The 26,571-nt window shown below is 50.4% G+C and overlaps 2 protein-coding genes across 5 annotated transcripts in view; one reads left to right on the forward strand and one right to left on the reverse strand.

The window, feature by feature from the left end:
* Window positions 1–4,836: 4,836 nt before the first annotated feature.
* On the reverse strand, window positions 4,837–26,306 carry CINP (cyclin dependent kinase 2 interacting protein). Its single transcript, XM_045901560.3, has 5 exons — window positions 26,174–26,306; window positions 15,190–15,358; window positions 12,514–12,640; window positions 6,746–6,875; window positions 4,837–5,318 (listed from the first exon to the last, which is right to left on the reverse strand). Exons 1-5 carry the CDS (start codon window positions 26,178–26,180, stop codon window positions 5,116–5,118), a joined length of 636 nt encoding a protein of 211 aa, XP_045757516.1. The 5' UTR covers window positions 26,181–26,306; the 3' UTR covers window positions 4,837–5,115.
* The window catches only part of TECPR2 (tectonin beta-propeller repeat containing 2), a 106,810-nt gene continuing 106,531 nt past the window's right edge, over window positions 26,293–26,571 (forward strand). For 3 of the 4 annotated variants that reach the window (XR_010405339.1, XM_064571621.1, XM_064571625.1), the window contains exon 1: window positions 26,293–26,432. The gene's annotated coding sequence lies outside the window, so the exon portion shown is untranslated. The remainder of the gene's footprint in view (window positions 26,433–26,571) is intronic. The other variant, XM_064571623.1, reaches the window with a different exon arrangement.

Below are 26,571 nucleotides of genomic sequence, written 5' to 3' on the forward strand. Positions count from 1 at the left end.
CGGTCCTGCTCCCCCAAAACTGTCCCCTTACCTCCTGGGTGACCTGCTGCTTTTCCACCATACCTGGGTTTGGAAGTAAATAACCAAGTGGGCCGCTCTGGGCAGCACTGGGAGGTAGGAAAGAAAGTCGTATCTGCTCGCGTGTCATGTCATGGGTGCGGGAAGTGGGGCCACGAGGTCCGCAGCGGGGTGCCGCTGAGCTCAGAGCCCCGGTCCTCCTGTGCCTCCCCTGCAAAGCTGCCTGTCGACGTCTCTTCTCTGTTGAACGTTCTCCTTGGCTTTGTTACGGGGAGGGACAGGGAAGGCCTTGGCCCCCTCTCCCCCCCTTGCAGAGGCTGTGAGGAGAGACCCCGAGCAGGCAGTGCTGGGGATCACGGTGGCACCCCACCCTCGCACCATGCTCCTTCCAGGGCCTGCTGTGGAGGAGCGGGGTGTAGTTTCAGGGCCATTTTCCTGTCCTCTCCCTTGATCTCAAAGCCGGATGGATCCACAGAACAGAAGGACAGCGTTCTAGGATGCGGCGGCCAGCAGTGAGCCAGCCAGTTGCCTACGAGAGTCGGGTTCACAGGCGAGACGGTGGTACCTGCTGTGGATTTGGGGACACTTCTCAGGAGCCTAGAGCGAGTCCCGTCCTGGGGTCGTGGAGTGAGGACGGAGCCTCCTGCCTGAGGAGCGTTCATGACCCTTGTCAGGCAACTCACGCAACAAACCGCGTCACGTCTGGATCCCTGGTCCGTGGTCTGGACCAGGCCCTGTCAAATACGAACTTATTTTCTATTTAGAGGACATTCCTGAACACCCCAACACAGCTTGGTTTCACCATGGTGGGCGTGCTACTCTAAACGGAGGGTGCATTTAGTGGAGTAAAAGACCCCCTCATCCCACGGAGCAGGACGTTCCGGCGGTGCACCCGTGAGTTCGACCTGTGCTTGTGGAGGGACGGCAGCCGCCAGGACTGACGGACAGGCCTCTGCTCCGGGCGCCCTGCGTGCCGGCCAGGGCAGCGTTCGGGGCCCCTGATCCCCAGCTTTATAGCATGGCTTCCACCCCAAGGTGCTGCACTAGCAGACGCACCTTACCTCGTAGAAAGCACAGGAAAATTTCCTTTTCTCGTGAAGGATCTTCCTTCGTATACACAGTCCTTATAATTCGAGAGACTCCGGTTAGGGGCAGGAGTGAAGAGGCGTCAGAGCACCCATCTGGGGACACATACCACCCCAGGGACTCCCACGGGTGGCTGCTGCGGACCCCAGTGAGGACGTATGTTTTCAGCGTTTGTTACCTTACCTGGCATCAAGTCCAACTACTGTCATTACTAAACGCAACGAAAGAAAGCCCTTTATTTCTGTGTTCTCTGGAAAGCCCTAGGGCCCCCACCCCCCAGCCCTGTCAGGCTCATCCACGCTGGCCTCCCCAGTGGTCACGGGAGTGGGGAGAGCTGACCTGGAAGAGAGGCCGAGAGGGAGCCCGTCTTCACTGTCTTCTGAGGCCTACGTTTTTTAAAGAATAACGTCTATTTTCATCTAGGGAGTAGCAAGCACGTAATAAGTTTGAAACGGCAAAAGCTACGGGAAGGCCTGTGCCAAGCACGGGCAGCCCGACCTCAGCCTCGGCCCCTCGGCCAAGGTGAGCACTTTCTCCTTTTTGGTGATTTACCTCCATGTGTCCAAGTTACGTCTCTCTCACAGCTTTCTTGATTTATTCGTGCTCGATGGCATCGTGAGACGCGGGATGCGGCTCGCACACCTCCCCACTGTCCCCGCGGGTGTCCTTCTATCACGGGATGGTATTAAGTCAGGATTTAATGCTTCCAGTGAAGTGTAAATACTACTTGTGTGTTGTGACCACACGACTTCCCGGAAGCTTTGGCTTTTCCTTACTTTTTAAAAGTAAGGAGAGACTTACTTTTTAAAAGAGAGACTTACTTTTTAGAAGAGAAAGCAGCCCCTCCCCTTCCTCTTCTGTTGATTTGATGCTCGTACCCGCGGCGCCACGATGGCCACCGTCATGTGAGCTAAGGCCTCCATCACACCACATAATTATTACACTGTCTTCCTCCACCCTCCTCCGCGGTAGCCAGCTCCAGGTCCTGTAGCTGTCTCTTCGGCTTTTTCAGTCCACGTCACTACGCAACAGGCTAATACTGTCACTTCTTGATGTTCTAGGTTTAGGCATTACCGACCGGCTCCGGGGGCTGAGCGCACCCATGCTACCCCCCACTGCCACCACCCGCGTGCACTTGCCAGCCTTCCCCTTGGTAGGATGTCAGCCTCAACAGAGGTAGCGGGGATAAACGACTGGAACACGCTGGCGTTTTATTTCTCTCTCGTCTTAGTCCCTTTGGGCTGCTCTAACCAAATACCACAGACTGGGAAGCTCGTAGACAGCAGGAGCTTATTGCTCACAGCTCTGGAGGCTGGAGGCTGGAGATCGTGGCGCCAGCGTGGTTCGGTGAGAGCTCTCCTTCTGTGTCCCAGCTGGACACCTCTTGCTCTGTCCTCACATGGCGGACGGGGCTGTGGAGCTCTCTGGAGCCTTTTCCATAAGAGCATGGATCCCACGCATGGGGCTGCACCCTCATGGCCTGAGCACCTTCCAAAGGCCTCACCCTGTTACTTACCATCTCCTCCAGGGGTTAGGATTTCAACATATGAATCTGGCGGGGACATTTTGAGACGACAGCACCTCCCAAGTGAAAACGTGAGCCGGAAGGCACTCGGGAGCTTGAGTGGCCTTCCTCCAGAGGTGGCCCAGACCCAGGTTGCTTCCTCGCCCCTTGTGGGGGAGGGGCTTTCCCCAGAGGCCTGAGGGGGCTCATCACCCTCATGTGTCAGCTCCGTCCCCCAAAACGTGAGGGGCAGGAGGGGCACACAAAACTTCTGAGAACCAAAAGTTCACGTGCACATCTCAGTCACGTGGCCACGGTTGGCCGCAAAGAAGGTTCTGAAACCTATTAAACTGGTAGCCATGTGCCAGCTAAAACCCAAATGAAGCGAAAATATACTGAAGGACCACCAGTGGTCTCTGCCAAACCCCTTCTCCCAGAATGGTTAAAGTTGTTGTGGGTCGGTCTGGAGAGGCAGGAGTAACAGCTCTGGAACCTCCGGAGCTTCAAACAACCGAGGTGTATGTCTCCTCATGCGACATGTCCCTCACAGGCTGGTGGGACGGCTCTGCCTCATCACAACCAGGTCGGGGACCCAGCGGGGTGGCCACATCTCAAACCCTGCAGTGGCCAGGTCAGACGGAGGAAACTGAAAGGTCTGTCCTTCCGTGACCAGAATCTGCCACGTGGTCTCCCCCAACGGCAAGAGAACCAGAAGAGCAGGCTCTCATGGGCCACAGGGGCAGGACTCCAGGATTATCTGGTGGATGGCACGGATGGCTGACCAACTATCGGGTCACATTTTTATGACATGCAAGTGTTATTCAGAGCTGAGCTGTGTGGTATGTTGTGACTACTTTGATGCTTTTGTATAAGCTTTTCTGTTTCCTGGAGGGTGTTTTTCTTTTCTTTTCTTAGTTTTAGTGAAATGTACTTATCGTGAATTCACCCTGAAGCCCTTTCCCAATCCTATTCTATTTTTGCGGACTTGCCCTTTGCATACTCCTTGGCTGTCTATTTTGGCAAGATACCTGGAGGCAGAGAACCGTGTGAACAGTCTCCTAGGTTTAGAAGTCTGTCAGCTCTCTGGAGACTTCACTGTTGTGTGGCGAGTGCAGAATTCAGCAAATTCAACCACCAGAGGGGTCATCCTTTGATTTGATGCCTCTTTCATTTCGTGAGAGATCTCTGCACCAATGCCACCAGATAATGTCACTTAGCTCTTTTGTGTCTGTCTGTCCTTCGCAATGTCAACCCTTTCCATTAGTTCCCCTGGGCCACTTGGGTGCCTGGGGATGAGGCATCAAGAACCCATGGAATGTCCTAGAAAGGCCTGCTCACGGTATTAAGTCCTTCACTGCCCTTTTTTTTTTTAAGTACACCCAACGTGGGGCCTGAACTCACAACCCTGAGATCAAGAGTCGCATGCTCCACAGACTGAGCCAGCTGGGTGCCCTGAAGAGCATTTATTTTTTAAGTCCGTCCGAAACATAAAACTGCCAATGGACCTCGGGGCCCTGTCCCGCCCATCTGCCTCTGGGGCTCATGACAACAGCCTGCTGGGCAGGGCGGCCTGGAGCAGAACACCCTGTCTGCCCCATGCTAACCGCGTGGCTTCCTGGCTGCGCGATGTCGGAGGGGCAGCTTTTATGGTAGAGAGACATCAGTGAGTCCACAGGAAGGAGATACTAAGAAATGTTGCCTTTCAGTGCTTTTGAGGTGTCAGTTTGCACAGCGAGGTAGGCTCGCTTTCTCCCAAACGAAATCCCTGTCGTGTACGGTCTTTATTGGAATATTTTCCTTCTTTCCCTGTTTCTGGGACGCTGCAGCTTCAGTCAGAGGAGGCTACATCCCGTGGCCGTATCACATCCATGCTGTAGCACAACGTTCCTTACATTTGTCTCTGGGAAGCAGATGGTAGGATCGAGCCCCCAGGATTTGGTTGCAAATGTTGTCGGACTCTAGGACTTGTGCCTGAAGAATCACGTGGCTTTCATGTGCCTGGCACATCCTCAGTCTGCAGATACAGGCAACGTTTGTGGGGAGTTTTCATGAAGCCGCTCTCTATTACTCAGTTAGCTCTATGGTATTCTAAACATTAGTTGTAATTACAAAACTAACGTGCAGAAAAATTTAAATACTAGGTATAAAGTAAAAATACCGAACCAGGGCTTTCCTACATAAATGTCATATAAATACAGCTAATTTACAAAAACGAGATCACTCAGTCATTCTGGTGAGGAACTCCTTTATTTCATGTAGAAGTCCCCTTGGGTGACAGGTTCACAATAGGTGCAGATGACGCCGTGTGGCAGATGGCTCCCAGCAGCATGGCGTCTGCGGAGGCCACAGGGAGCCACTGAACTGATCCAGTCTGGAAGACACTACGGTCGGAGGGTGGCCACACCACAGCTCCGGGTCTTACGTGAAAGACTGTCCACCATGGGCGCCACAGAAGCAGCCGGTGGTCGGGAGCCTGGGGGCTCAGACTCTGAGGCTGTGCTGGGAGGTCACAGGGCCCGGTGCCCTGTTTCGAGCAGCATGCTTTCCAGAAGCAGCTTGCCGTTGGTCTCCACGAAGGGCTGGTGCAGCCACATGGACAAGTAGCTCAGGGTGAGGTCGTGGTCTGTGGTATGCACTAGCTCTTCAATGACCGTGCGTTTCAGAAGAAGCTCCTTCTGGTACATGTCCGACAGCTGGCGGGAAACCTCATCTGAAACAAACGTCCCCCCTTAATAGCACAAGTTCACAGAACTGCTCCTGCCTGGGTGTGAGGCACCACTTTGAAAAGCTCTTCGTTGAAAACTAGACTCAGGGGGCGCCTGGGGGGCTCAGTCGGTGAAGCGTCTGCCTTCGGCTCAGGTCATGATCCCGGGGTCCTAGGATCGAGCCCCACGTTGGGCTCTCTGCTCAGCGGGAGCCTGCTTCTCCCTCTCCCTGCCGCTCCCCCTTGCTTGTACTCTCTGTCTCTTGTCAAATAAATAAATAAAATGTGTGAAAAAAAAACTAGACTCAGCAATAGCGCAGAGATAAAGAAGGACCAGGTGGGTCTGTATCACTCTGGCTCATGCAGACCAGTAGGATTAGTCAGCATGGTAAGTGTCATAAAATTAATAAGTAGCCTTTTCTGCTCAACTCTTCGGTCCTGTGATGACTATAAACAGCAGATTCACCTCAAACTGACAATATTCCAATAACACATTACATCAAATGGTTTTACCCTTTTCTTCCTTATTTAAAAGTGAGGTCTCAAATCGGCATCAAATAGCTAGGCCCTTCTTTTGAACTAACAAAGCTAAAGGTAACTCTGAGGGGCGCCTGGGTGGCTCAGTCGGTTAAGCATCCAACTCTTGATTTCAGCTCAGGCCACGATCTCAGGGTCGTGGGATCGAGCCCCATGTCAGGCTCTGGACTCAGCAGGGAGTTTGTTTCTCTCTCTCTCCTTCTGCCCCTTCCCCTGCTCTCATGTGCACACTTGCTTTCTCCCTAAAACAAAGAAATCTTAAAAAAAAAAAAAAAAGGTAACTCTGATCTTGTAGAACTTAAGTAATGGATTCCACGTTCCCAATAGTCTTCTAGTGGGTGGCTAAACTGACTTCAATTTATCTTTTTTTTTCCAATACTGGGCTTGAACTCACAACCCTGAGATCGAGACCTGAGCTGAAATCAAGAGTCAGATGCCTAACTGACTGAGCCATCCAGGTGCCCCAAAACCTATCTTTCCGAAAAAGGAAAAAAAAATTCTGCCTCTGCACAGGAGGTGGAATTCATTCTACCCATTTTTTTAAGGTTATTTATTTTTTTTTTAATTAAGTAATCTCTGTGCCCAACGTGGGGCTTGAACTCACAACCCCAAGATTGAAAGTCGCAGGCTCTGTGGACTGAGCCAGCTGGGTGCCCCGACCACTTGGTTTTAAAGGGTTAATAAGGGCACCTTGCTTCATGTGTCTCTAATTACATTTAATATTCTTTGCTAATTATTAGAGCCAAGAAGAAAGGCCCATTTTAAGATGCCCCCCAATCTCCTTCCCTTCCAACAGATCCTCTTGAATTGAATTTCAAACTCTGTCAGGTTCTTCAAGTACGCAAATACTCTCATAATTTCTACTCCTGAGAATCAATGCAGAGAGAACTACTTACAGAAATGGGCTGTGGGCCACGTGTGAAATAGGGGTGGCCGATGCCTCCCGTCCCCACAATGGTAGTTCTCCAGCTCACAAACCCCCTTGGTGGTCGAGGACAGCTTTTCCATTTTCATCTGTATTTTGGCCTGAAAAGGTATTAATTGGGAATAGGAGAACCTTATTTGAAATCGATTCCAGGGGCACCTGGGTGGCTCAGTCGTTAAGCGTCTGCCTTCAGCTCAGGTCATGATCCCAGGGTCCTGGGATTGAGCCCCACATCGGGCTCCCTGCTCCGCTGGGAAGCCTGCTTCTCCCTCTCCTGCTCCCCCTGCTTGTGTTCCCTCTCTCGCTGTCTCTCTATCAAATAAATAAAAATCTTTAAAAAAAAAAAGAAAAGAAAAGAAATTGACTCCAGTCTCAGATTCAATAACTGTAAGCTTTCAAAGCTAAGAGGTACAAATCTGTTGAGACCTAAAGTCAAATAACACTGTTCACTCCACGTGCAGCACATTTCCAGGCAGATGGAGCCAGACAGTGGCTACGATCTCATTCATTTGGATTACTTCAGAAATAACCCCTGGATTTCCAGGGCTGGAAAGACAGAGCTTTCTGAGTCCCACTTCCCTAAGATTTCCGAAGGCACTAATTTTTTTAGTCCCAAACACCTGGAGGAGGGGCGCCTGGGTGGCTCAGTCGTTAAGCATCTGCCTTCAGCTCAGGTCATGGTCCCAGGGTCCTGGGATTGAGCCCCGCATCGGGCTCCCTGCTTGGTGGGAAGCCTGCTTCTACCTCTCCCGCTCCCCCTGCTTGTGTTCCCTCTCTCACTGTGTCTCTCTCTATCACATAAATAAAATCTTTAAAAACAAAACAAAACAAAACACCTGGAGGAATCACAGGCAGGCTCTGCTCTTATGGAATGAGAGGAGGAAGGGTATTACATGAGTTCATTTCTGACTTTTACTAACTGCCTCTGGGTTTACTGAAACCTCGAGGCTTGGTTTCCTTGCCTGTGAAACGGTAGTCGTGAAAGGCAGCCCCTCACACTTCACACAGGAAGTGGGGAGAATGGATGCCTCCGGAAGGGTGGGCTCTGCGGGGGAGCCCGGCCACTGCAGGGGACACACGGACACTGTCCCCGCTGCACAGATGGCCAGCACAGACCGCTCTGACAAAGCGCTAACATGGTGGCCAGAAGGACTAAGTACTTCTGAAGTACCTAGTTGGGGCTATAGAAGGGTTTGTTACATAAAGGGGCCGAGTAACTAAGATTCCAGATTTCAGCAGCACAGACCCACTAAGACCACATTTCTAACCCCTACGTATGTGCACAGGGGTGAATACACAGAGATCTATAAATTGTCAAAATCTGAATTCCTTACACTTGGTCCTTCAGCCACTCTCTAATTATGCCAGATGTGGTGTGCACGAAGTTTAGCTAATGTTGATGTTTAAGGGACTACATTCCTTTCCCCAATCTTTGTAGGTTCGATCTTTCACTTGGCCCCACACCAAGAGGTAGGACTCAGCACTTCTGTATTACAGCTGTGGGACAATTCTCAGGGCTGCTGAGCTAGGGAAGGTCAGAGCCAGCACCCCACACCAGGCATCTCTTGGCATGCCATCCTCTGTCCTCTGCATCCTGCCACCTAACGCAAAGAAAAGCTTCTAAGTGATCAGGACAGCAAGGAAAATCCTGAAGGCCCGGCAGGCCCGCAGTGCCAAGCGCAGCTCGGTCATTGACAGAGACACCGGTTATGCACAGTGGGAGCCCTAAGCCCACAGGGCACGAACGGAGGCGCACGCTCCCAGCCCAACCTCCTCGCACAGACCACACTGCAAAATGTTCGTCCACGTTAGGGAAAGGGCTGCCTCAAAGCCCCCTGCCAAGGTCAAATTCATTAAAGACACTTAAAGCCAAGTCTGGGAGACCATTCTCTCCAAACGCTGGGGAACAGGACAAATACTACTAAAAGCCTTATCACATCAACTTTTGGTTTGGAACATAGAATGAGAACTTGTTTCCAAACCACTTCAAAATAGAACAAATTCCCTGGAGCAGAGGATTTCAGTGCCTGCTGGCTGGCACCCAGATCTTGGTTTCTAAAACCATCCTCCAATAAGAGGAACCAGGGCTCCTTGGAGAAATGGCTGATCCTAGAACCCAGGCAGGAAATACACAAGATGGGCCTAGAACATCTTGTAATGCTAGAAAGTAAGGAAGCGTTCCAAAAAACCCAAACCAAAAATTCACAATGATGGAAGCCTGTCAAAGGGACATAGGAGCCAACGGAACTCGTAATGGCCGAAGCAGGAACAATTTGAACAAAACGAAGCAGTACTGTATTACAACCCAAAGTGGAAAACAAATAGCCATGAGTCCACACTGCTAGAAATGCAGGGTCCAGTAATTCACAGGTGGGGGAAGACAGACATAATTTCTGTACGTGCTACACCTTCAAGGAGGTGGGACAGAACTTCCCACTCCTTCAGCGTGGGCTGTGTGGACAGCGGGAAGGGAGCTCCTTTTACAGAGAAACCTGACAAAACCTCAGCCAGGCGGTCAAGGTCAACACCCAGAGCGACAGGGCGTGGTCACAGTCCACGCCCTTGCCGGGATGTGATGAGACCTCATCTCTGCGGTCTCCCCCGAAGAACCCACAACCCCGGCCAAATCATGAGAAAGTCATCAGACAGACCCCACCCAAGTGAGGGACAGCTGCAAAAGGCCTGACCCATCCTCCTCAAAACTGTCACTGTTATAAAAACCAAGGGAGGTCTGTGAGACTGGCGGCCACGAGGGGCCCGAGGAGACATGATGACTACATTCACTGCGGCATCCGGCGTGGAGAGAGGGCAGTGGGGAAAAAGTAAGAAAATGTGAATAGACCACAGCCTTCATTCAGGAACAGCGTATCAGTGCTGGCTCATGAATTATGACAAAGTGGCATACATGTTTGTGTACATGTTTGTGATACGTAGGACAGTAATGTCTGACATGGGGAGCGGGCTGGGGATAGTTTACTCGAACTCTCCGTACTACCTGCTCAACCATCCTGTAAATCGGAGACTGTCCCAAAAAATCAAGTGTTCACAAAAAAATAGAGAATTAATCCACTGGACCAGCACACTGTGGCTTGGGGAGACCACAGAGACCAGGGCGCCTGCCTCTTCCCACAGCCACCAGGCCACGGCATTGGTGACCCTGCACCACACGGTGCAGCCCGTCTTCCAACTCGGGTCGCTCGCCTCGGGCCCGTGTGCCTCTCCCTCCCATCCATACGTGCCTTTGAAAGACAGAAAACTTCCCTCCTTGGGAAAAAGGGAGTCAGCCCCAGGCTCAAAGACTTTGGCTGGGAAGCAATATTCAGCTAACGTGTGTATAATGTGATTTTAATTGTATTACAGAAAAACGTTAAGTAAATAAACAGGATAGGATTAATACAAATTGTGAGGTAGGCCTAAGAATGGGTGAAATGTACGTACACTGATGTAGTTCTACCCAGGAGTTAATTCCTCCATGATCTTTGTGATGAACCCACCGAGTAATCATCCAGCCCTCTGGGGGTACATTTCCCACCACGGGACACACCAGCTCCGTGGGAGCCCCTTCCAGCTCTGGACGGGACTTGCAACATTGTTCTCTGGTGGGAGCCAAAGCTTCTGCCAGTCCCGGGGTCTCCCTTATCCCCTCGGAGGCCTCAAAAAACCAGTGGACCATTTCCTGTTCTCGAGACAGCCTTTTGGCTGTGATGGTGGCTGTTTTGTCTGCTGGTTCCCCCTTTCCTGGGCTAAAACTCCAGTTCCCCCAATTACTTCTCTTTGACAAGGCCCGTCCCCGTCCAAACATGCATCCATGCTGGCCCTGTCCGCGTTGATGGGTGGGCCCATCATTTAGTTGGCTGTCATGGACACAGCCCAGGCTTTATCTGAAGATCTTGGGAACTTGGCTGACCACGAGCAGGTGGTCACCTACAACCCAGCGGCTACCTTCCCCTGGCCTGCCTCACCTTGGGCCTGTGCTGCGGGTCAGAGGGACCAAGGGCAGGCACCCCACCTTTCCTCTGCTGCTGCCCAGTTCATCGAGCCTGCCGGCTGGGTTTTCTGCATCTTGACTCTCCCTGCTAACATCTTCCCACGCTGCCCCTCCTCAGTGCAGGTCAGTGGGGCTGAGGAAGGGGTCCAGGATACCAGCCTGCCACTTAAAAATGGGGAGAACCTAGGACAGACAAACAAAGCCAATCACTCCTGGCGTGCCTGAAATGAAAGGCACACCCCCTCTTCCCCATCGGCCTCTCCTCTGAAACTTTTTCCTGATGGGCCTATGTCCACAGTTACAAATGAGAACGTGGGATCTAACAAGAGCCAAGTGACATTTAAAAACAAAATCCTTTCAGAGTTTTTTTTACATTTTATAAAAGTCACATTAGTACGTGTTGAAAATGTTTCTCGTTCTAACACAGCTTTGAGATTCTGTGACAGGCTTTATCCTGGAAGGGAACAAGAGATGAAGAGGCTCTGGTGGGAGGTGGTGGCTCATCAAAACGACACGCAGCGAGGCGGTCAGGGCTGGAGTGCAGCTGACTGAGCACCACGTGTAGCTTTTTGGCTGTTTAAATTATTGTAATACTGGAATTCAGCCACCCCGTTTCTTTTCTTTTAAGAACAATACATGCACCTGCTTTTTTATTCAAACAAAAACATATATTTTTAAAAGATTTATTTATTTATTTGAGGGAGAGAGGGAGAGAGGGGGAGAGGCAGAAGGAGAGAGAGAATCTCAAGCAGACTCTGTACTGAGTTTTGGAGGAGGACACGGGGCTCAATCCCACGACCCTGAGATCACAACCTGAGCCGAAACCAAGAGTTGGACGCTTAACCGACTGAGCCACCCAGGCTCCCCAAACAAAAATATTTGCCATAATAGAATGGGTTAATTTGGGAAAAAGAAAACAAAACAAGTGGGCAGTCTTCCATAACTGAGAACTTTGCCAATTTCAATCGCTTATCTGGCCTGTGCCCAGTCCCTGCTGGTCAGGGGCTCCGTGTGCAGCCCTCACCTGCCAGGGACACGGCCGCGAACGTGGAAACCAACGAAGAAAGCAGATCTCACATAGCCCACACGCCCAGAGCCAGCAAGACCCCGTGTGACCCCCCCATGACGACCACGATTGACCTTTTACCGCCCATCTGCACGTACCCACCGACCTTTGTCCCACATTCTCCTTACATAAACCTGCAAGTCTTTCCAGCACTTGGGAGACGGTCTTTGAGACGCTAGTCCGTGGTCCTCCCGGTGTCAGCCTCGCTGAAATAAACTCCTTTCTTGTGTCCCCCCCACTCGTCTCTCTGCCTGTGGATTTTCTCAGCGGTGAGTGGCCGAGCCTGGTGTGTTTGGGACCCTGGAGCCAGGTGCTCGTGCACCCGTGTGCCGGCTACCCCACCATTCACTTCTGTACCATGTGTGGTGCCCTACGTGGTGGAGCTGAGTGGTGACGAGACACGGTAGGGCCACAAAGCCCACGATATTTACCATGTGGAGCCCTCCGAAGGGGGTCAGATGGACCCAGACATCACATGCGGCAGAAAGAACAAAGGTCTAGGACAGCATCCTGGGGAGCATCGAGATTTAGGGGGCAAGTGGAGGAGGCCGAGGAGGGAAAGGCAGGTGTCTGGGGGAGAGCGTCTCCCACAGCGTGGACACCTGCCGGGCACCGAGAAAGTCCCAAGGACAACCCCAGGATTCGGTGACTGCGAGCACAGGTGGCCGGGGGCTCTGGATCTCACCAAAGCATCAAAGGTGGTCTGCAGCTCCTCACACAGCGTCTCTAGCTCCTTGCTGTATTCCGGAAGCGTCTTGTCCGCATCTTCCCCGGAAGCCGGGCTGCTCTGTAACTCGGCCGCATCTTCGCTCCTGGACAAAATGGAGAAGAGTGCGAACCACGTACACCCCGAAAGGCGCCTCGTCCCGTGAGGGCAGACCCTAGAAAGCACCATCTCCAGGCAACAGTGTCAGGCATTTGGCCCAGGTGTTATTTCACGGGGCTGTAACGTATGCTTACTTATTATTCACCAGCACGATGAACAGTCCACCAGCTCTGTACTGGGGGGAGTCGGCTGAAGGCAGCCCCGTAGCGTCCTTAGCCTAGGGCTCTGTGCTGGGCGCACAAAGATGAACGAGACATGACCATTTCCCCAGAGTTCACCGTCTGGGAATGGTTCGAAGCCTGTGGCCTGTGGGGCATGAAATTAATCTAGCGTGGTCACAACACTTCAGGGAAAAATTAAACATAAAAACAGAAGAGACAGTATCAGAGAGCTCCTTCTGCAGGCAGGCCAAGAACTGTCTCTTGCTGAGCGGGCCCTGGGAGGAAGAGGCGGCAGAGGGCCAGCAGCGGGACACGTGTGCTGGGAACGGGCCTGAGCCAGGGGACAGCAGTGGAGACGCTCGACTCTGGCTTGCGGACAATGACAGAGGAACACAGAATTATGACTTTGAGAAATAAGAAACTATACATGCAGGAAAGTGCAGAGAATAATGAAGCAAACTTTCCAATCAGAATTGGCAACCGCTAACAGGTTTTCTGAGGACTCCTTTGTTTTTAAAGAAATTGGTAAGGGGGGTGGGGGTGCACCTGGGTGGCTCAGTCGATAAGAGTCTGCCTTCCGGGGGCACCTGGGTGGCTCAGTCGATAAGCATCTGCCTTCCACTCAGGTCATGATCCCAGGATCCTGGGATCGAGTCCCGCATTGGGACTCCCACCCAACACGCATCGAGCTCCCTGCTCACCGGGGAGTCTGCTTTTCTCTCCCCTTCTGCCCCTCTCCCAGCTGTGTGCGCACGCGCATGTGCTCTCTCTTTCTCACGTCAATCAATCAAGCAATCATCTTAAAAAAAAGAAATTGCTAAGGGGGAGCGCCTGGGTGGCTCAGTTGGTTGAGCGTCTGCCTTCGGCTCAGGTCATAATCCTGGGGTCCTGGGATTGAGTCCCACGTCAGTCTCCCTGCTCAGTGGGGAGTCTGCTTCTCCCTCTGCCTCTGCCCCCTCCCCAGCTTGTGCTCTCTCTCTCCCTGTCAAATAAATTAAATAAATAAATAAATAAACAAATAAAACATCTTAAAAAAAAAGAAATTGCTAAGGAAAAATACCCTCCTCTGTCTCTTCTACTCTCCATCCTCCACCGGACTTCCAACACCTGGTCAGCACAGGTGGGGAGGGGGTTTCTGCACACCAGGCAATTCTCACAGCCTGCGGCCCTTCCCACAGTTAACTCTACCTGTTGGAGAGACCACCTGTCAGAGGTAGGCACACTACCTACTGGAGACAGACCAATCCCACAGGTCAACGCTCGGCCCCACAAGACCGGCCCCGCTCAACTCCGGACACTAACCGCAAGCCCAGGGTGTCAGCTGTGCTTCTGACCAACGGGCTGTGCATAAGACGTTCCCACGAGCCACCCCCTTGGACTTGAAGGCTTTGCTGGAGCAGCTCACAGAACTCCGGAAAATGGTTTACTTACTAGCTTGTCGGTTTATTACAAAGGATATTAAAGGATATGAGAGAACAGCCAAATGAAGAGGTACATAGAGCAAGGTCCGGAAGGGTCTTGAGCACAGGGGCTTGGGTCCCTGTGGAGTTTGGGGGCCACCCTTCCAGCATGGAGAGGTGTTACTGTTCACCAAACCAGAATCTCCCTAAACCCCAACCTTTTGGGTTTCTGTGGAGGCTTCATTATGTAGGCACGATTGATTAAATCATTGGCCACTGGTGTATCATTCAACCTCCAGCCCCTCTTCCCCTGCCTGAGAGGTGGGGTGAGGGGGTAGAGCTGAAAGTTCACGCTCTCTAATGCCCTGCTTGGTTCCCATGGGGCTTTCCAGAAGTCACCTCTTTAGCATGAACTCAGGGGTGGCTGGAAGGGACATGTTATGAATAACAGGACACTCCTTTCACCTGGACCATTCTGGGGGACAAAAGACCAAATATTAGAACAGAGGACGCTCCTATTGCTCTTATCCATTGGGAAGTCGGAGGGGTTTTAGGAGCTGTAGGCCAGGAACAGGGAGGGAAACCAAAGAGATAGTTCTTACTATCAATCACAACATCACAGAAACAAAGCACAACGTTGTGAAATCAAAGGCCTGCTGATCTCCCACCCAACATGCATCCATTCTAAAGGTGCGAACTTCACAGCTGGGCCCGTGTCCTTCCAATCCATTTTCATAATTTCATATACAGACATAACAATGAACGACAGGTAGCATAATTTTGTATTTAAAATGGACATACATATACAGTTTCTACTTGCATACATCATTTTACCACTTGCTCTTCTTAATATAACGTAATTCACGCATGTTGATAAAGACTACCATTCCCACCCTAAATGACTCCCAGGAGACTCGTGCCCAATCACTAAGGGTGTGGGCTCAGAGCTCGAGGAGCTCTATACACATACTTACCATAACCTGGTTTTCAGGTTGGCAATATTATTTGCAGTAGCAAAACCTGTGTCATTGAGGGCTTCCCATTTCAAGATTAAATTATGCCAATCAGCTGCATTGTCCTTAATTTTTCTTGCACTGACAGATAAGACAGGTTTTCTGGGCGTTGTGCTTCCAAGAGGGTTTGCTGACAGGGAGTAAAAGAAACACAATGGATCACAAATTGGTGAAAATAAATAAAAGGAACCTCATTTAAAATGGAGTTGGGAAGCCGTGAAAGGGCAGCTCTCACACCCACACATAACTGGCTGTGGCCTGCACAACCAGCAGGAAGGAGGAAGATAAGCATTATTATAAGGGAGGACATTTTTCACATAGGAATTTCATTTATTGCTTTTAAGAAAAAGAAGATCCCTCCCTGTTCCAGCAACAATGCATCAACCACCACTTATAGCCGATGAGAAATCACTAACCTCAAACTCTTGTTCTTCTCCACAGAACATGTGTTCAACACCTCCCCACTTCCCCCTAAAACCTAATTAAAGCTGACCTTCCCTTTGTCTCTTCCGACTTGCCTATGATTCGTCATAGCGAATTGTCCAGAATTGCAATTCCTTTGCGATTCCTGAATAAACTCATTTTTTACTTAGAGATGTTCTTTGCTCTGTTTATTTATTTATTTTTTTAAAGATTTTGCTTATTTATTTGAGAGCGAGCAAGCAAGAGAGCACAAGTAGGGGGAGTGGCAGAGGGAGAGGAAGAAGCAGGCTTCCTGCCAAGCAAGGAGCCTGATCCAGGGCTCAATCCCAGGACCCTGAAATCATGACCTGAGCCAAAGGCAGATGTTTAACCAACTGAGCCACCCAGGTGTCCCCTTAAGTTTCTTAAGACTTGTTTTGTGATCTATCATGGAATATGTTTCATATGTCCTTGAAAAGAAGGTGTAACTGCTGTTTCTGGATGGAGTTTTCTGTATGTCTGTTAGGTCCAATTAATCCATAGTATTGTTCAAGGCCATCTGTTTCTTTCCTTTTTTTTTTTTTAAGGTTTTATTTATTTATTTGACAGAGAGAGAGAGAGAGAGAGAGCACAAGCAGGGGGAGCAGCACAGGCAGAGGGAGAAGCAGGCTCCCTGCTGAGTAAGGAGCCCGATGCGAGACTCGATCCCAGGACTCTGGGATCATGACCTGAGCCGAAGGCAATCGCTTAACCGACTGAGCCACCTGGGTGCCCCTCTTTGCTCTGTTTAAAGTTTACATTACTTGGAGGTCAGAGTGGGATACAAAGGAGAGGACCCCAGGGGATGAAGACCCTCAGGCCTGAGCAAGGCGTCTGTGTGGAGCCTTCGTGCTCACCCCTTTGGAGGGTCTCTCAGATTTCGAGCCCTCCCTTTGGTGGAGCACCCGACTTTATTCAGGATCTGTTTAAAGTACTCGCTTATTTTCTGAACCTCAGATTTTGAGTAATGGGATTTTGACTCTCTACACTCTCTCAGGAGGGTCCTCCTTCTGGAACCCCATCTGGTTTTATGTTTAAAAGCTATGGTCCTAGGGCACCTGGGTGGCTCAGTCGGTTAAGTGTCTGCCTTTGGCTCAGGTCATGATCCCAGGGTCTTGGGATCAAGTCTCGCATAGGGCTCCCTGCTCTCTGCTTCTCCCTCTGCCCCTCCCCCTTCTCGTGCTCTCCCTCTTTCTCCCTCTCTCAAATAAATAGATAAAATCTTTAAAAGAAATAAAAGATATTTTTAAAAAGCTATGGTCCCTCTCACGTGCATTATTATTTACTTACTTATTTGTATTCAAGTATATTAACATACTGTGTTATATTAGTTTCAGGTGTACAATATAGTGATTCAACACTTCCATACATGACCCAGTGCTCATCACAAGTCCGCTCCTTAATCCCCATCACCTGTTCCATCTCCCCACCACGTCTCCCCTGTAACCATCAACGTGTTCTCTGTAGTTAAGAGTTTTTTGTTCCTTTTTTCTTTGTTTGTTTTGTTTCTTAAATTCCACATATGCATGAAATCATATGGTATTTATTTTTCTCTGACTGACTTATGAAGAACTTATACAACCCAACACCAAAAAAACAATAATCCAATTAAGAATGGACAGAGGACCTGAATAGACATTTTTCCAAAGAAGACATACAGATGGCCAATAGACACATGAAGAGATGCTCAACATAACTGATCATCAGGGAAATGCAAATCAAAACTGATGTGGGAAACAAAGGCAAAAGAAAAATTATTAAATTTCCTTACTACTTATAGCCCACTGACAAGTCCTTAAAACAGGCAGAGAGACCTTCCTCCAGGAACTCAGCCGCCTCAATGCTAATACCTCGCTAAGGGCAAAAGGCAACCTTAGCCTGACCCCTCCTCCCCCCAGGATCCTGTAAGTCTACTTTAAATAAAAATTCCTGTAGAAATTTTCTTTATCTCTAAACCCAAGACACACGTTGGCAATCACCCCCCCAAGCATATGGCCCATGGTTATACATCTGAAGGGTCTCATGACTAAGGTTTTGTTTTTTGTGTTTTTTTTAAGATTTTATTTATTTGACAGAGAGAGACAGAGCGAGAGAGAGTACACAAGCAGGGGGAGTGGGAGAGAGAGAAGCAGGCTTCCTGCTGAGCAGGGAGCCCGATGCGGGGCTCGATCCCAGAATCCTGGGATCATGACCTGAGCCGAAGGCAGACGCTTAACGACTGAGCCACCCAGGTGCCCCCCTCCTTTTTTTTTTTTACCACCTCCCAACTTGAAAGTATATAACAGGCCACTCCTCATGACCCCAGTGCCTCTCTTTCTGCCCACGGGTCCTGTCCCCAGGCTTTAATAAAACCACCTTTTTGCACCAAAGATGTCTCAAGAATTCTTTCTTGGCCATTGGCTTCGAACTGTAATGACTTTCCTACATCAAAAGCCACAATGAGATATCACCTCACATCTATCAGAATGGCTAGTGTGGAAAATACAAGAGGGGCTCAGTCAGGTAAGCGTCTGCCTTTGGCTCAGGTCATGATCCTGGGGTCCTGGGATTGGCATCGGGCTCCCTGCTCAGTGGGGAGCCTGCTTCTCCCTCTCCCTCTGCCCCTCCTCCTGCTTGTGCTTGCTCTCTTTCTCTCTCTCAAATAAACAAAAATTAAAAAAAGAGAAAAGAAATAACAGGTGTTGACAAGGATGTGGAGAAAACGAACCCTCGTGAACTGTTGGTGGGAATGCATTTTGACTAAATGGACCAACTTAACCAAAGATGAGTTAAAATTTCAATGCCCATTATGGGGAACTCTTAACCCCCCCCCAAAAAAAAACTTTTCTCAGAACCTAATTAGAAAGCTCTGACTCTAAAATTAAACACACTCCATGGAATACCCAATTTAATGGGTACCTGGAGGCTTCTAAACAGATTCAGGACTCTCAAGTAGCCTCTTTATAAAACACTGATTTCAAATTAACAGAGCAGCAAACAAAGGAAGACACAAATCTTCTGAGGCCTCTTGCTCCCCTCCTGTCCTCTTGGTCTCTTACGCAAAGGGTGCCCAACAGCCATCTTACGCAAAGCACACAGCCACCATCCCCTTGCCCTCCCACACGATCCCCACCTCCTTTATACCCTGAACTTCCTCATTCAATCCTCTCTGGCCGTCCTTCCCTTCCTCTCCCAAACCCATTAAAAACTGCCCCATTAAAGTCAGACCCTCCGAGGATCCAAATGCCAAACCCCTAATTTGTCATGTGCCCTGGACTAAGGGTAAATTAGGACCTATAGTCAAAGACTCTCCCAAAGTGAGATTTGGGACTCTCAGATTTGCTGAGGATCCTTAGATCCTCATAGATTTGCTGAGTAATTTAAGATGGTGATTCAAACTTATCAACTGGGTTTCTCAGATTCACATCCGCTATTACATATGCTTGCTGTCCAGGGCCAGTCCGAGCACTGGATGAACTCTGCCGCTTGGATAATCCTGGTGAGAGAGGACGTCAAGGGCCTCCATTCTAACCTCAGTCAGTACTTCCTACATGACTAAGTTCTTCTTTTCAGCTTATCTCTTAACACAAGAAAGAGCCAACTGGCAAAGCCTCCCGTGAGGGGAATCAAAACCACCCCCCGCCCCCAAGCAACAAGGACTGCCCCGAGCCAGCAAGACCCCTCAAGACTGAGCCCAGGACAATGAGACTGGTCCTTCGCTGCCCTTGCACGTACCCACCCACCTTCACCCTACATTCTACATAAACCTGGAAGGATCTTCAGCACTTGGGAGATGGTCTTTGAGACGCTAGTCCGTGGTCCTCCCAGTGTCGGCCTCGCTGAAATAAACTCCTTTCTTGTGTCCCCACCACTCACCTCTCTGCCTGTGGATTTTCTCTGTGACGAGTGACCAAGCCCGGTGTGTTTGGGAGCCCGGAACCAGGTGCTTGCGCACCCTCATGCGCCGGCTACATGGAAGGATCTCTAGAACCACAGATGGGGTACTATCCCGTCTTGCTACATGATCAAGCTCCTGCAGGCACTAAATGACTTTACCAGACAATTCCTAGGGCTTTCCCACAACCTGCTGAACACACTATGAATCAGGCTTGTACCCAGAAACCCAAAAACCCATGCATGATTATTATAGTTGGCTCCAAGTTACTGTGGGGATTTTTTGTTTTTGTTTTTATTTTTTTAGAGAGAGAGAATCTTAAGCAGGCTCCACCTTAGCATGAACCCAATGCAGGGCTTGATCTCATGACCCTGAGATCATGACCAGAGTCAAAATCAAGTGTTGGATGCTTAACCAACTGAGCCACCCAGGTGCCTCTCCAAATTGTTTTTAAAGAAAATTCTGGTCTTCCTTTAAACACTGAATCTACTTGGATAGCCTTGAACTCTGTGTTTATTACTGGGCGGATCTTTCAGCTCATTATTGGGTGGATCTTCTAGTTAAAAGGACCAGATGAGGGACACCTGGGTGGCTCAGTTGATTAAGCGTCGGCCTTCTGCTCAGGTCATGATCTCAGGGTCCTGGGATGGAGCCCTGCACTGGGCTCCCTGCTCAGCAAGGGGTCTGCTTCTCCCTCTTTCTCTACCCCTCCTCCCGCTGGTGCGCTCTCTCTCTCTCTCTCTCTCTTGCTTACTCACCCTCTCTCTCTCAAATAAATAAATCAAATCTTAAAAAAAAAAAAAAAGGAAAGCTTAATGAATCCCCCTGCCCTTGGCCATCCCAATGATCAACTTCCCTTTTATATATGAAAAGGAAGGGAATTCCCTGGGGTTACTCACCCCAAACACGGGGATCACCATCAACCCTATAGGGCATTACAGCCAACAACAGGCCGGGTGGCACCAGGCACCTTGCCTCAGAGCCATTCTTGCCACCACCCTTCTGGCTAAGGGCAGCGAGGAGATAGTCCTGGGACCCCTGTAGCCATCCCTGTGCCCCACGCAGTAGAAGTCCTCCTGAACACCCACCACCCTCCAGCCAGTCGTCTCTCTCCTACGAAATCCTCTTTCTAACCACCCCTCCCAGAACTCCTTATCGCAGCAGTCACCTCCCTGCTCATGCCTGACTCTGACAGATCACCTCCTGACTCCCTCCCACGCTGACTTACATCCTTTGGATGGTGCTGACTTCTCATGGTTCCCTGATGGTTTTTATGTGAGAGGTAAAAATGGCGAATGTTGTGCTGGATACACACTTGCAACTCCCTCCGAAGTAACTGAGTGATACCTTTACCTTTGGCTACTTCACCCCAACAAGCTGAGCCGTACACCCTCACGTGGCGGGCACGTCCGCCAAGCGCACAACTGCCGACATTTACGCTGACAGCCGATATGCCTTAGGAGTGGCTCACAATTCTGTAATGTTATGGCAACAATGTGGCTTCCGAATTTTAGCAGGGAGAAAATTTTAAATGGGTCTTATGTCCAAAATTTATTAGGTGCTACACTCCTATCAGCTTCTCTGGCTATTATTATTATTTTTTTTATTAGAGAGAGAGAGCATGAAGGGGCCTGCGTTGGGCTCCATCTTGGGTGTGGAGCCTGCTTGAGATTCTCTCCTCCCTCCCCGCGGCTTGTATGCACACGTGCACACATTCTCTCGAAGAAGGAAGAAGAAGAGGAAGGAGAAGGGGAAGGAGAAGGAGAAGGAGAAGGAGAAGGAGAAGGAGAAGGAGAAGGAGAAGGAGAAAGAGAGGGCGAAGTAAGAGTCTCTGGCAGGACTGGGCTCCTGCAGGGTTCGATCTCATGACCTGGAGAGCATGACCTGAGCCGAAACCAAGAGTTGGATGCCCAACTGACTGAGCCACCCACACGACCCTCACCCTCTCTTGGAAAGACAGTGCCCCAATTGCAATTCCCAATCCCCCACAAAAGGAGGAAAAGCTTTCTGACTATTGGACCTGTCACCAGAAGCTCTGATCTGTTCACAATGTCAGAGACCCCCTGGTCTTACCTTTAACCAATTTCTTTGTAGTCCCAAATGCCACTGTAGATGACACCTGCAAGCCTATAGATGTTACCTATCCAGTTAGGCTATTATGGCTGGCATTCCCATACTTGTTTCAGTCTTTCCCTAGTTGTAACCATACTAGCTTAGTTAAATCCCTCCATCTTTGCCATTGTACAATCCCACATTCTTTTCCTTATGTAAGTGTGATCTGTCTCCCTGCACCCGAGGCAAATACAAACAAGTTTATGCCTCTTTGCAAAGTTTCTAGAAAAGACCCTTTAATGAAGGAATGGCCTCTCACAGGATGTCATCCCAACTCCTCCAATCCCTGGCTTGAAAAGGCCAATCAGGAAATTCCAGCTAATAAATCCATCAATAACCAGACCTTAACTGGAGTCCCCCGTGCACCACCTGGTTTCATTTTTGTTTACAGGGGACAGCATTTCCCATGGGCATAGGAATGCTTAGACAGTTGGCAGCTTGGAAGTCAATGTTTATTGTTTACTGTTAACTTTCATCACAAACCAGAGGCCTCCGCCAGCCTGCCCCATTAGGCCTCCATGGCTCTCTTAACCAGGAACTTCAGGGGGCATACATGACTCCTGGCTTACCTCTGTAGGGAGGCTTTTCCCCTCGGGTCGGAGTAAGTGCCAGTGAACACATGATCAGAAATCTCTCCCTAACATTAGGAGAGGTAGGTGACTCCACAGCCAAAGCAAGACAGCCCAACAACGACCACGTGACTTGTTGGCTAAAGGAGTTTTGGACAGGGGCGCCTGGGTGCCGCAGTCAGTTAAGTGTCTGCCTTCTGCTCAGCTCATGATCTCAGGGTCCTGGGATCGAGCCCCGCGTCCTGTCAGGCTCCCTGCTCAGCGGGGATCCTGCTTCTCTCTCTGCCCCTCCCTCCTGCTCTGCTCTCTCTCTCTCAAATAAATAAATAAAGGAGTTTTGGACAATCTACTTGCTGGACAAGGAGGCATTTGTGTGGTAGCAAATACCACCTGTTGCACCTGGATAAATACCTCTGGAGAAACAGAAACCCACTTACACAAGATCAGGGAACAAGAGCACTAACGACAATGAATTTCACCTAATGACCCCTAGTCTTTTGATCTATTTAGCTGGTTACCTTCAGGTTTGAGCTCCTGGTTTAGAACTGTCATACTGGATTTGTCATATTATTTTTAATTCTGCCTTTTTTTTAAAAAAAGATTTTATTTATTTATTTGAGAGAGAGAGAGAGGAGGGAGCACAAGCAGGGAGAGCAGCAGAGGGAGGGGGAGCAGCAGAGGGAGAGGGAGAAGCAGGCTTCCCGCTGAGCAGGGAGCCCAATGTGGGGCTCGAGCCCAGGACCCTGGGATCATGACCTGAGCCGAAGGCAGACGCTTAACGACTGAGCCACCCAGGCGCCCCAAGATAGAGATTTTAGATGCTAAGTGCTGAGGTCTCCCTCCTACCCTTTCTTGTCATTCACACGTGGCCTCAGTGGTTTCCAGTCATTACACACTTTTCCTGTGACACGGGACAGGACAACCAGGAAAGTGACAAAGCCACTAAATGCAGAAAACCTGACTCTTGATAAAGTGATGTTTTTGAGCAAAGACCTTGATCACAAGGGGGAAATGTGAAAATAAAAGAAACCTCATTTAAGAATGGAGTCGGGAAGCCCTGGAGAGGGGGTTGCTCACATGCACACCACTTGTAGCCTGCACAACCAGCAGCAGTAAAGAAGGTAAGAATGATCTCAACAAGGGAGGACATACTTCACATAGGAATTTTATCTCCTGCTTTTAAGAAAAGGAAGGAAGAGCCCCAGCAATAATGCACTAACCACCTCCTATAGCCAATGGAGAAACCACTGTGCAAAAACCACTACAACCTTGAACTCTTGTTCTTCTCCAATACGCTTTTGTTTACAACTCTCCCCAGTTTCCTCCTAAAACCTAAGGAAAGCTGACCTTCCCTTTGTCTCTTCCAACTTGCCAGAATTCACCATAGCTTGCCTGTCCCAAATTTGCTCTGTTTAAAGTTAACAAATTTATGGTCTTAGTTGGAGAGCAAATATATATATAATTATACATATATATACGTGTATTTCTTCTATCAGAAACAGCCAGATGGAAGAGATGCATAGAGCAAGGTATGTGGAAAGGGGTATGGAGTCTCTGAGCACACCACTCTCCTCAAATCTCCATGTGTTCACCAAACTGGAGCTCCCCAAATCCCATCCTTCTGGGCTTTTATGGAGACTTCATTACACAGGCTTGGTTGATTAAATCACTGGGCACTGCCCATTGATTCACCCTCCAGCCCCTCTTCCCTGGGAGCATGGGGGAGGTAGGTGGGACTGAAAGTTCCAACCCTTTAATCATATGATTGGTGTGTGTGCATGTGGGAACCAGCCCCCATCCAAAGGTTACCTAGGGGCTTCCCAAAAGTTACTCCATCAACCTAACAAAAGACACCTTGCTCACTCTCACACTTCGGAAATACCAAGGGTTTTACCTCTCTGCCAAGAACAGGACAAAGACCTAACATTTACTTCTTATTATAAACCACAATCACAGCCTGTTATGTAAGTCCTGTTTACCACTTCTCCAGCTTCTCCCAGGTTGCTCTCTATGCCTTAGGGCTAGCTCTGTACAAGTTCTGACTTTGATCTAGAATATTTCTCCTGTCCATGTATGTCCCCGCTCACTTGGCTAACTCCTAGTATCCTTTAAGGCTCTGCTTATTTAAATATCCCTTCATTCTTGGGGCACCTGGGTGGCTCAGTTGGTTAAGCGACTGCCTTCGGCTCAGGTCATGATCCTGGAGTCCCTGGATCGAGTCCCGCACTGGGCTCCCTGCTTAGCGGGGAGCCTGCTTCTCCCTCTAACCCTCCCCCCTCTCATGTGCTCTCTCTCTCTCATTCTCGCTCTCTCAAATAAATAATCTTTAAAAAAATAAAAAATAAAAATAAATAAATAAATATCCCTTCATTCTTTACTTATACAACTCACCAACATTATGCCAGGCATGGGGGATCAAGTGACTGAATGAGACACACCGGGACCATTTTCATGGAATTTACTTTCCAAAGAGGAAGTGGATAATAGACAACCAGATGACCATGATCAATTTAGATCGTGTTAAGTGCCATGTGGAAAAGAAAACGGGGTCTTGTGTTAGAGTGAACCCCAGAAGAGATGTCATTTAGGCCAGAACCTGAATGATGAGAGGTCAGTAGTATGGGGCCTCATGTGAGAATGAGCTTGGTGAGTCTGAAAAACTAAGCAAGACCAGTATGTCTATGATGAGGGACAGAAGCTGGGAAGACTGACCTTTAGCCTACATAGTTCCAACCAGGATCAAGTATGTGCTGGTTGCGACATTCTTTTTTTTTTTTTAAAGATTTTATTTATTTATTTGAGAGAGAGAGCACATGAGAGGGGGGAGGGTTGGGAGGGTCAGAGGGAGAAGCAGAGTCCCTGCTGAGCAGAGAGCCCGATGCGGGACTCGATCCTGGGACTCCAGGATCATGACCTGAGCCGAAGGCAGTGGCTTAACCGACTGAGCCACCCAGGCGCCCCTCTGCCAGACCATTTTAAATGACATTATGGCTCACATCAGGTGCCCCAAGATTTTTATTTTATTTTTTTAAAGGATTTTATTTATTTATTTGAGACAGAATGAGAGAGAGCACATGAGAGGGGGGAGGGTCAGAGGCAGAAGCAGACTCCCCGCCGAGCAGGGAGCGCGATGCGGGACTCGATCCCGGGACCCCAGGATCATGACCTGAGCCGAAGGCAGTCGCTTAACCAACTGAGCCACCCAGGCGCCCTGGTTGCGACATTCTTAAAGGGTCTCATGACTGCTGTAAACCTCACCGATAGTCAATACTGAACTGAACGATAAGCACCAGAGGAATCTTGCGAAAGTAGTTTTATGAGTAGAAGTTCGAGAAACATTTACGATGTAATACTCCCTGCACGTCTCCTCCCTCTTGACCAGTAAGCATATAACCACCGGCTTCCCACAGCAAAAATGCAGCCCTTCCTGCCCACGGGTCCCGTCCCCATGCTACTCAAACGAGCTGACCCACATGGAGCACCTGGGACACCACTTGGCACACAGAGAGCACTCGCTGAACGACAGCTTCTATTACAAGCAAAAAGCTCTGTGCGGCTAATCCTGAGGGAGTTCCGGGAAAGGTTTGGGGAGGAGCTGGGCATGAAGGCTTGGCACCCAATGGACTCCGCTAACTGTCATCGTTTACAACGACAATTACAGGCTGGGGGTCCGGATCTGCTGACAGTCCCCTCCCTACAAGTAGTTGTACGCGTGAAAGAAACCGAGGCTCGGCCACACGGACGGGATCCCGGGCCGGCCGCCGAGCGGGCGCGAGGCCCGCGGGCGCCCGCGGGCTGGGCTGGGCTGGGCCACGGCAGGGACCCCCTTTCCCGCCGGGACGCTCCGGGCCTCCGGCCCAACCCGCAGGCCGAGCCGGGACGCTCCCAGCCCCCCAGCCCCCCAGCCCCCCAGCCCCCCAGCCCCGGGGACCCGAGCCGCCGCACGCACCTGCCATGCGCCCGCCGATATCCCGGGAAGGAGCCCGAGGCCCCGCCCACGCCCGCCGGAAGCGCGCCGGCGTCTCTTCCGCGCCGCGCGGCGGGCCGGCCGCCGCTTGCGGCTGCGCCGCTCTAGCCGCCGGCCGTCGCTCAGCGGTGTCGGCCCGGTTGCCCGGGGAACGGGCTCCCGGCAGCCCCCGCGGCCCGGAGCCCGTCCCCGCCTCCTCCGGCCGGGCCGGGCCGACGAGTCCGAGGGGCCGCCGCGGGAGGTGAGTCCGGCGACGCGGCCGTCGGCCCCGCTGCCCCCGCCGGCCGGCCCGCGCCCCTTCCCGGCCTCCCTGCCGCCGCTCACCTCTCCCCCGCGCCGCCCTTCCCTGACCCCGGCGCCTCGGGGTCGCACCGCCCGTC

This window comes from Mirounga angustirostris, unplaced genomic scaffold (genome assembly GCF_029215605.1).
Source record: "Mirounga angustirostris isolate CCGP_5_RB_7025 unplaced genomic scaffold, mMirAng1.0.hap1 SCAF_9, whole genome shotgun sequence".
In the NCBI taxonomy this organism is placed as follows: Eukaryota; Metazoa; Chordata; class Mammalia; order Carnivora; family Phocidae; genus Mirounga; species Mirounga angustirostris.